At 43.5% G+C, this 10,596-nt stretch overlaps 1 protein-coding gene across 1 annotated transcript in view; it reads left to right on the top strand.

The window, feature by feature from the left end:
* Fgf16 (fibroblast growth factor 16) overlaps window positions 1-9,241 on the top strand; it is an 11,224-nt gene extending 1,983 nt beyond the window's left edge. The window contains exons 2-3 of the mRNA XM_010641342.3: window positions 6,898-7,001; window positions 8,443-9,241. Coding sequence (XP_010639644.1) covers window positions 6,898-7,001; window positions 8,443-8,688 — 350 coding nt within the window. The 3' untranslated portion in view covers window positions 8,689-9,241. The remainder of the gene's footprint in view (window positions 1-6,897; window positions 7,002-8,442) is intronic.
* The last annotated feature ends 1,355 nt before the right edge of the window (window positions 9,242-10,596 follow it).

Below are 10,596 nucleotides of genomic sequence, written 5' to 3' on the forward strand. Positions count from 1 at the left end.
GCGGGGAGGAGGCGGCGGGAGGGTCGGGAGATGGGCGGACAAGTAGCAGGGGAGCCCACGGCTCTGGGTTCCAGCGTGGGGCCCAGCGGACCCCCTCCCCCTTGGAGCCGTCTTGGCTGATCAAGGCGGACGGGACGGCGCGTACCAGAGCGGCGAGCTTCCCGGAGCCCCGTGCCCTCCGCCACTCTTGGGAGGGGATAGAGGCCCCTTGCGCTGTGGCTTCTCATTTACCCACTCCATCCTCCCACACTCGGGAGTCAGGAGCTCTTCTGGAAGCTGGGCACTGAGCCTCCAACCAAAGCAGGTGAAGCTGGGAGAGGAAGGAGTTGGAGCCCTCACCTAGGAGACCGGGGATCGTGGCCGCTGTGAGGGCCAAGCCTCAAGGGCACCAGGCCTGTTGTGGCTGATAGCCTGGAGCAGGAGCCTGCTTGAGCCCTGGGTGTGGTGGCCCGGCAGCCTGCGTCCGAACCACTTTTAACTGGCAGAGGCCGGGCATCTGTCTGCCTCAAGGTTGCTCTACCTAGGCGGGGAGCCAATCCAGGCAGCACATGAGTGGGGTATCAGGGAATCTAGGGAACCTTGAGATGTCCATCATTTAAGAAAGGACACAAGTCCTGACCTCTGGACTTCTTGCCTCAATGAGGAAACCATCCTGAGCCCATTCCTAGCCCCCAAAACAAGTGTCCCCCAGGCCCAGGACTGCAAATGTCTAATTTCCATCCAGGACTATAATCTCCCTGCCCACCACTATGCAGATTGTTCAAAGGACACAGCTGCCTGTCTCACATACAGAACTAAGTGCACAATTAATACAAGCCTTGATGGGACAGAGATTATTAGGTTCCCAAGCAAATGTGTTCCCTCCTCAATAATTTGCCATTTTTACTTTCAATTTCCTATTCCCTATTAAGCCATCACACAGGTGCTTTAACAGCTACCTCTCCTCAAGGTCACCTTTTACTCCTAGACCAGTAAGAGGTTCTGCATACCATCAAACATGACACAGTTCCCTTTTTTCCCCCACGTATCTCCACCCTCCAAACCTCTCCATACTCCTATTCTCCACGCCTTCCTAGAGCTGCATCTGGTGTTCACAGTAAAAGGGAGGCCAGTTTCTGGCTAAGGCCAAATCCAGCAAACAACTTAGGGCCAGGTTTGGTCTTCCTTGCTGGGAGCAGGCAGGAACTCTAATGAGGTCTATGTCATCTTGGAAAAATGCACTCAAACAGAGCTGGAGTACAGTAGGTTGGGAGGGATATTGGAGGGGTGCAGGTGTCTGCATAAACTTGAAGCAGATCCTCAAAAGGGTGATAAGGTGGGGTTAGAGGAGTGAACTTGGCTCCTTTCCCTTCTGTCGCTTCTGATTTTGCTGTCCTCTTTTGTTCCTCTTCATAAGGAATCTACCTCCCACACTGGCTTCAGAGATTCCCACAAATAGGAATAATGGGATAATTCATATGTAAAAGAAAAAGATACACAGATAGAGATATATATCATATATGCATATATATATATATGAGAAAAGTCATGAAATGGAGAAATGGGGGCGGCAGCACCAGTGGAGGAACAATGAGCACAGCTCCCAGCTGCTCCAAAGTGTTTGACTGTGTGCCTGAGTTGAGCCCAATAACCTACAAGGTCAACATAAATCAGTAATAGGTTCTTGGGATAAGTGGTCTTTGATTACCTACCTAAAGGCACATCTTGATTTCTTTTCATCTCCCAGGCCTACTGAGGGTGTTAAATTTAAGAAGAAACCAAAGGAAATAAAACTGGCAGAGGAGGGGATGTTTTTGCTGCTGTTTAACTGACTGCTTCATTTTCGGTTTTGCCTTTTTAACAAACCCATATTGCCTGAGACCACCTCTGCATCACCTTTTCTCTTTCCTCCTTCTTTGACTTTATGGCAATTCCATATATTTTCGGTAAAGGAAATGATATCTGGTCAAAGCTGTCTGTAGCCTCCCTTGCCAACTTCCAAACACACACTTTCTCAGTTTAGTTTTTGGCACAGAAAAAGGTGGCGTTTGAGTTTGCTAATTCTCTCCTCCCTCCACATTTGAGTTAATCAGCCAGGATATTCAATAAATCGAAACTTTAACATTCCATAAGTGCTTTAGCAGTCAACATTCCAGCAGGGTAAAGTAGGCCAGAGTTAAGATATAAAATATTATAGATTTCTGCTTGGAGGGAGGAGGTAGTCTCCAAAGGCCATGTAAAGTAAACAGCTATTTGTTGTAATTGGAGAGCAGGGCCCCCAAGGATTACCCTGGAATCCATGTGTTCAGAACTATTCAGGCTAAGCCCAAGAGCAGCCTTGACTCCAAATAATAACCTGTTGGCACAGCATATGCTCTCTGCTCTCCATCTGCAATCAGTAGCCAGAAGTATTTCAATCCCCACCTGGCTAGTAGCATTACATGAGGTTCACAGGGATCCTGACATTCCTGAGGGGCACCTGTGGACTGGCAGAACAGGGCTTGGGAGCCAGACAGGAGGAGAGGCCTCCTGCCAGGTGGGATAGAGCAGGCTCATGCAGCTGCTTTGGCTTTTGAGTGAGGTGGTTCTTATTTGGCAAGATGCCGAGGCAGCACTGTCATGGCCCTGAAGGCCTGAAAGAATGGCTGAGGGAACTCAGGCAAGTCATGGAACCAGATTAAATGACACATTAGCCAGTCATCTAGCTAGGTTCTGAAGCACTGGGGCCTGGGACAGATCAATTTTGATTGAGGCCCCAGGGGAGAAAGGTGTAATGTCAAGAGTCTGGGAATTGTCAAGAAAAGGCCAGCACTTGAAGCAGACAGGTTAAGACAAGGCAGGGTAGAGGAAGGTCTTGGACTGTAAAGGAGTGGTAAGAGAACTGAGGACAAACTTTGTCTACTCAATATACTATGCCTCAACACTTTGCTGTTAACACCCTTGTCCAGCTGTAGCTGGGAAAATATGAAAATGGCTTGTTTTCTCTCCCCTTTCATGCTGGCTTGGGTTCAGGAGAAGGCCTAGAAATATCTATTCCATCATCATGTGCCACTGGGTTCCCACAGTCTGAATCCAGCTAATAGGAAAGTTGGCAAAGGGAAATGATGCTCAAAGACAGCTGGACAGGGATGATTCCAGCTGTTGGAGACCCTTGTTACTGGACAGAACCCAAGTCACTTCCTGTATGATCTATCCTTTGGCATCAAGGTTAACAGAGAGTTGGAGAAAAACTGTGGTGACTCAAATGGCCACACCTCTTAGATTTCGTGATTTGTTCTCCCACCAGGTCTTGGGCAGTGAGATCACAAGCTGCCCTCTGCTAATAAGCTCAGGCTACTCAGAGATATGAGATACTTAGAGAATGAGGGAACTAAGACTGGAAACTCAGAAATAATCGGCCTGAGCAAAGCAAAGAACCAAAGGCTCCAGTATATTGGTGTCACTCAGAGTTTAGCATCCAGATCTGACTCATGGCCTGGTTTCTAATTTTCTTGCCATACTGGCCACTCTGAACATGCTTCTGCTTTTCTATATTCCTCTTTAAACGTAATAGAACTAAACACAGTACTCAGTGTAGTCTAGCTAGGGCAGTCCTCCTCCTTATGCTAGTCACTAGACCTCTCTCAGTGCAGCCTTAGATCACACTAGCCACCCCGCTTTTATGTGGTACTGGGGATTGAAACCAGGGATACTTTACTATTAAGCTACATCCCCACCCCTTTTTAACATTTTTTTTAAATTTTATTTATTTATTTATTTTGCACAGGGGATTGAACTTGGGTCCCTGCACTTGAGAGGCAGGTGCCAGAACCACTGAGTTAAATCCCTGGCCGTAATATTTTATTTTGAGACAGGGCCTCACTAAGTTTTCCCAGGCTGACCTCAAACTTGCAATCCTATTGCCTCAGCCTCCCAAGTACCTGGGATTACAAGTGTGCTGCCACGCTTGGAATTTTTTATATTAGCTTTTAAGTGGGTTTTAATTTTTATATAACCAGTTTTACATTGGCCATATTTATAATCCCTTAAGCCACTGTTGTGTATATTTTGCTGAGCCACATCTTGCCTTTGCAGAGATGGACAGACTTGCATATAACCAAAATGTTTATAGCACGCTTGAGAGACCCTAGGTTCAATCCCCAGCACCTCCCCAAAATTGTGCCAAAACACAAAACACAGTATAGCAGTACACTTTTTTTTTCTTTTTTTTTTTTTGGTACCGGGGATCGAACTCGGGTCCTTGTGCTTGCAAGGCAGGCAGCAGAACCCCTGAGCCAAATCCCTGGCCCAACAGTACACATTTTCAAGAAAATATACATGGTTGCCTGAAGAGGGGAGGTGAATGAGAGCTGGGTATAAAAAGAAACAGATAATTGAAAAGCCTTCGCACAGATCAGTTATGGTAACAGCCTATGAACTAAAGAGTATGATTGATTCAACTGTGCTTGGGGCTCACCTTCCCCCAACAAATGCCTCAAACACAAACACCTTGGAAAACTGGTTTGAGGGACAAAAGTGCAGGACTTTATACTAATTTTCATTAAGCTTATCTTGTTAGAGCCAGCCCATTTTTCCATCCTCTTGAAATCTCTTTGGCTCTTGTTTATGTCATTTCTCTCAGCTGTTATGTCTCTGAACTAGAGTAAGCAGTCTTCTTAGGAGTCAGTTATTAAAATGTTAAATAGGATATAACCTTGTTCAGTACAACTGAAGATCTGGGTCCATTAAATCAGTGTTTGAATAACCCCTACTTGGCATGAGCCATTTTCCCTTCCCTCCTACTATTGTACGTCAATCTCTTTTCCCCAGATCTCCTTACTTTAAGAGTTAGTAACAACAGCCTGAGAATAAAATCCAGAGGATTTCAACACAAGAGACCAAAGGCCAACCTCTATATATTCTGTAGACTGGGAGCAGAGGACCTTTATGTACTTCAAACAGATCTGGGTGGGAGTAGAAACATGTGCCCCCAAAGCTGCCATGCCCAAACATTCTGCTCACAAGCTTGTTGCTGGAGCTCCACAGGAGATTTCCCACTGGAGTGTTGAACCTGACTTTAAAATTAACCACTTAAAATTTTTTATCCTATGGAATAAATTCTATCTCCTGTTTAGATTACACAGAATATTATTACCCTTTAGAATTTCACCTTTTAGGGCCAGGGATTTAGCTCTGCGGCCTTGAGGCCTCTCAAGTGCAGGGTCCTGAGTCTGATCCCCGGTACAAAAAAAAAAAAAAGAAAGAAAGAAAAAGAATTTCACATTTTAGCCTGACATGGTAGCACACGCCTATAATCCCAGTACCCAGGAGGCTGAGGCAGGAGAGTCACCGAGAGTTTGAAGCCAACCTGGGCCATATAGTGAGTTCAAGGACAGCCTGATCTACATAGTGAGACCCTGTCTCAAAAAAATGTTCTTCATCTTTTGGCCCTATCTGATCCTTGTTATTATCGTGTGTACCCTCTATCTACTCACACTGGAGTTCTTTCTTGATTTTATCATTCTCCTGTTAAGAAGCATCCTGAGGATCTTTGTGAGTTCCTCAAGCTGTAAGTCCCTTAATCATTTTTCTCTTTCTGATTAAAGCTTTTTCCTGTTTAAAAAATTTGCTTTATTTAAGCTGGGCATGGCTATAACCTTAGGTACTTGGGAGGATAAGACAAAAGAATTACAAGTTCAAGTCCAGCCTGTGCCACTTAGCAATACTAAGTGTGAAGCTCAGTGTGAAGTCCCTGGGTTCAATCCGTAGTACTTTAAAAAATTGTATTTCTTTGAATGAGAAATGGCTACATATGAGTTCACTTCATACCTTTGGATGTCTCAGACAATCATATCAAGTTTTTATGCTGTATGTTGAAAAACATGGTTAAAGATGGGAATATCAAAGAAGAATCTGTTGATTCTTACAACTAGTTTATTAGGTGATTATTACATCTATATCCAGGTAATAGATGTACTATCTTATGACAAAATTATGAAGTCTTCAGTATCACCAAGATTGTATTTCTGGGCCCTTTTACACTCTTTGGAGTTGATGTATTTCTTTTTTTCCTGTGTGTAAATGAAAATATTAAAAATCTTTACCACCTCACAAGCCCAAGGTCCTGAATTTGATCCCTGGTACCATAAAAAAGAAATCCTCTGATCTTGTCATCTGGAAGGATATTTCTGAAGGATATTCTGAATTCCTTTCCTTTTCCCTTAACTTTGCAATATCTCAAATCAATGTGGAGTCCAATACTACCTGCCAACTCTTTGCCAAGGATAAACTTGAAATTCTTAGGAAAGAAGGGGAGAGTAACAAGCTTGTCAAGCTCAGGACTGTGCTGAACACACTTTTTCATAGAAAGCTCTCAAGGGGCCAAGTTTTGCCTCCTGCCATAAGCAGGAGGAACAAATTTACTGACCCATGTGGCCTTTGTTAGAGTCAGCTACAGGCTGTTGACAGCCTCATGTGGCTTTAAGGATATGAGAGCTGAGGGTGCAAAGCAATTTCAGTCTAGAGTACAGCACGTACTCTGGGAGGAAGGAAGTGACATTGGGAATGAATGGTACCGAAGGCTGACCTCTTTGTTGCACCGAGAAAACTGCTGTCCCATTTCTTAAACTGGGTGGGTGGTATTTGGCAATAATAGCACCTTATAATTACAGACTTTTATAGCCAAAGCCTTTTCATGGTCTCTTCCTCATAATATGCCCAATAGGGCTGAGGGTGTACCTCATAATATGTCCAAATCAGAACACTTGCCAAACATGCTCAAGACCGTAGGCCTCTGCCTCACCTCCTCTACTGGGGATTGATCCTAGGACCTTGTACATGCTAGACACCTGCTCTACCACTGAGCCAAATACCTAGCCCCTAATCTGCTTTCTCTTGAGTTGTTGCTAGTAACAGAATGGCATTTACTTTTTTCTTTAGGAATTCTGGAGTTTATCAGCCTGGCTGTGGGTCTGATCAGCATCCGTGGTGTGGATTCTGGCCTATACCTAGGAATGAACGAGAGAGGAGAGCTATATGGATCGGTAAGTTTCAGAGGTTCCCTTCCGCTCAGAGATTATTACCACCGGTGCTTGGACAATGTTAGGCAAAAGGATACAAAACTTTATCTAGGGGCCAGGGATTTAGCTGAGCGGTTCGGTAGCCTGCCTTGCAAGCGCAAGGACACGAATTCAATCCCCGGTCCCCCCCCAAAAAAAAACTTTATCTAGAACTTGAAAGCACTTTTGTCAATGGTAAAGAATTAGCATCTTCTGGTTACATCTTGGCTGCCCAGAGCATTGCTCCACAACATCTTCACTCATTCTGCCCCCCATCAAACCATAAGCTTTTCTGTAATATATTTGTTTTCATCTTGCCCATTAGTGGGCCAGACAGTCTGTTGATAGTTGTAGATAGTTGTACTGGTTTGTCAGCAGATAGTCAGGGTTTGGGGCATTAACAGCCCCAAAGAACACATCTCAGTTTTAACGGGTGCCCAGGGAAGTAGCCGACTAGCCAGCACAAAAATAGGCAGTGCAAGAGCTAGCCTTCAAATTGAGGAATCTGAAGTTAACAACATAGTCCCTGATTTCCAGATTGCTTTAATTGAATCCCCAAGGCCAAATGAAACAAAGAAATGAAGAATGAGGGTTCCAGGGTCTGGTGACAGCCCTAAGCCCCTAGCTAGGTGTAGGCTGGCTGCAGTGCATTTTCTCTATTCTGGAAGGTAGCCCAGGACTGGGGAATGGTGACTTTTTTGACCTTAACCCTTTCAAGGGATCCCAACTCCTGGCTCAAACTTTTGAGTCACATTGCATGCTTTCTGGCTGCCTACACCCCATTAAATCAGAACACATTTTTCCCTGACACCTAAGAGATAGGCATGTCCACAGCACTCAGTATTGGCAACTCCTGCAAGTAGTATGGTGGCTGGATGGAGTGTGAGAAGGGACAGAGACAAGAGACCCAGGAGCTGCCAGCTTGAAGCAGCAGGTTGGAGGAGTTTTTCAAGATCTTTTCTGTGCTTTCCAACTGACAGGCCTGAGACTCTTCTTTACAGAGATCATAGCTCAGGTCCCATGGATCCAAGGCCCTGCCTGTTAGTGGATGTGCTTTACTGTAATCTCGATGGTTTTAAAGATTATTAGCACTAAGTAGGAGGAAACTCATGGGATGCCAGCAGAGTATTGGAAGGCCATAACAGGAATTATTTGGCTCAAAGAGCTACCTGAGGTTATCTCCTCCAGTCTCTTCCCTTTAGGAAAGATCTCACACCCAAAACATTTTGTGTGGCTCATGAAAGAGATAAGAGTCAGGAGCGTTTTATATTATTTGGAAGAATATACCAATCAGTAACATGGGGAGATAAGACTGAGATGTTCTAATGTCAATGTGCTATTGCTATTTTAGGATTTCTCCACCAGCAAGCTGGGATGGGAGAAATAGTCACATAATGGGTTCTGCTTTATTTTCTTCCCCTCACAGAAAAAACTCACACGCGAATGTGTTTTCCGGGAACAGTTTGAAGAGAACTGGTACAACACCTATGCTTCCACCTTGTACAAACACATGGACTCAGAGAGACAGTATTATGTGGCCCTGAATAAAGACGGCTCACCCCGGGAGGGATACAGAACTAAACGACACCAGAAATTCACTCACTTTTTACCCAGGCCAGTAGATCCTTCTAAGTTGCCCTCCATGTCCAGAGACCTCTTCCGCTATAGGTAATAGACCGCCAGTGTGATCTCTTTGACCCATGTACTCTGGGGCCACATTTGTCTCTGCAAGCACTATACTCATAGCTTTTCAATCCTTCCTATCAGTTTAGATAACACAGAAGCACTTACTGTTCAACTTGACCCAGCTGGTCCCTTGTTCAAAGTGTATATCAAGGTTGGGTTATTTTGGGGAGGGACGTGGGAGGAGGGGTGGGCCCAAGGGAATCTTGTATATACTTTTTTTTTACTCATATTCTAGTGCGTGGAGGTGGCACAACAGAGAACAGGGACCTCTGCCAAGGCTAGGGGTATACTGCCCAACAATCTACCCAAATACCTTTTGACAATGGGTACAAATGAAAGACCAAGGAATCTGCCATACACGCTACTTACAGATCTTTGGAAGTCTCATTAAGGAGATCCTTGGGGCTCCAGCCCTGCTGCAAGCCATCCCCACATTGGCTCTGCAGATTTCTCATTCGTCCTGACATGCAGTTTTCCTGCCATTGGAAGTGAAAGACGGGGTAGGTTATAATAAAATGATATTAAAATGTAAGCATGGATACTGTGCATAAGGAAAAACTATTTATGAAATGTATATGCTATTTATTTTATATATTTATTTATTTCAAAATAATTTTATTTTTAATGAGAGATGCTATGACTCAATTTTCATCAGAAAGAATAAAGTCCTACTGAAACAGGATAAAATGAGTTATTAAAGGCTTTTATTGGCAATAAAATTCTTTATACTGTAAACCACTGTCCGGTTTCTTTCTCTCCAACTCATTACAGTTGGTGTCACACTGCCTATGCTAAATGACTCCATCATTCCATGCATTAGCATTATCTAGGGCACTATCCAAAGTCCTGGTACAGAAGAATCTGAAGTTTCATATCCTATGACTTTAAACTTAGTGAATTAAAAGTTCCAGGAGGCCTGGACCAACCATTCTTACTGAAGTTCTTATTTGTGCTTAGGACTAGACATAGAGAAACCCTCCTTGGGGACTTAGTCAGGGTTCAAAACACTAAGGTCAGAAACCCAACTTGGCTCCTTACTTCAGATATAAAGGTGAAATGATGTAAAATAAACAACAGTCAATGAAAGGAGTTAATTTTTGAGCTATCAGTTTTCTTTGTGGAGATGTTCTCCTACTTTCCCTGCTTTACAGATCTTCCTAACATCCCCTGCCAAGTGCTTCTTGTAGGGAATTCTGGAAAGCTGTCAACACGTTCCCCTCAAGCAGCAGTGCTCAGAGTATGTGATCTCTTGATCATATATCTTGGTCGTATACTGGTTAGAGATGTGAATTATCAGAAACTATGGGGATGGGGCCCAGCAATCTGAATGTTAACAAGCCCTCCAGGGGCTCTCCATGTATAATAAAATTTGTGGACTAATGCCCTGAAGAAAATTATATTGCGGGCCAGGGATTCAATATATATAAAAGCCATATATATATACATATATATATATATATATGTATATATATATATTTCTTTTTCAACCAAATTGTTTACAAGTAAATTTTAGCATAAATTTTAGTCCACAGAAATAAGGAAAATGGGTACCTCTAGTTGAAGGAATAATGATAAACCACCTTGGAGCACCCCTTTTCCAGGAACAGTATCTGATGTACCTTGGTTTGAAATATTTGGTCTCTTTGCTAATATTTACAGAGGTATGAGTATAGTATTACTTGTATTTTCATAGTAAATATTGTTAGGAAGACAGAATTGAAACATAAAAGCCTTAATGAGTACACAGACACTATGACAGCCTAGTAAGAGAAGGTCCCTGGATCTGAAACAGTTCTTCCTAGTACTCTTCAATCTCATCATTTAGGCATCCACTATTTTTTTAACTAATTGCATGGTTGAAACAAATACTTTAGGTACTAGGTCATTTAAAAAG

Source organism: Fukomys damarensis, unplaced genomic scaffold (assembly GCF_012274545.1).
Source record: "Fukomys damarensis isolate Sample0158 unplaced genomic scaffold, DMR_v1.0_HiC HiC_scaffold_39, whole genome shotgun sequence".
In the NCBI taxonomy this organism is placed as follows: domain Eukaryota; kingdom Metazoa; phylum Chordata; class Mammalia; order Rodentia; family Bathyergidae; genus Fukomys; species Fukomys damarensis.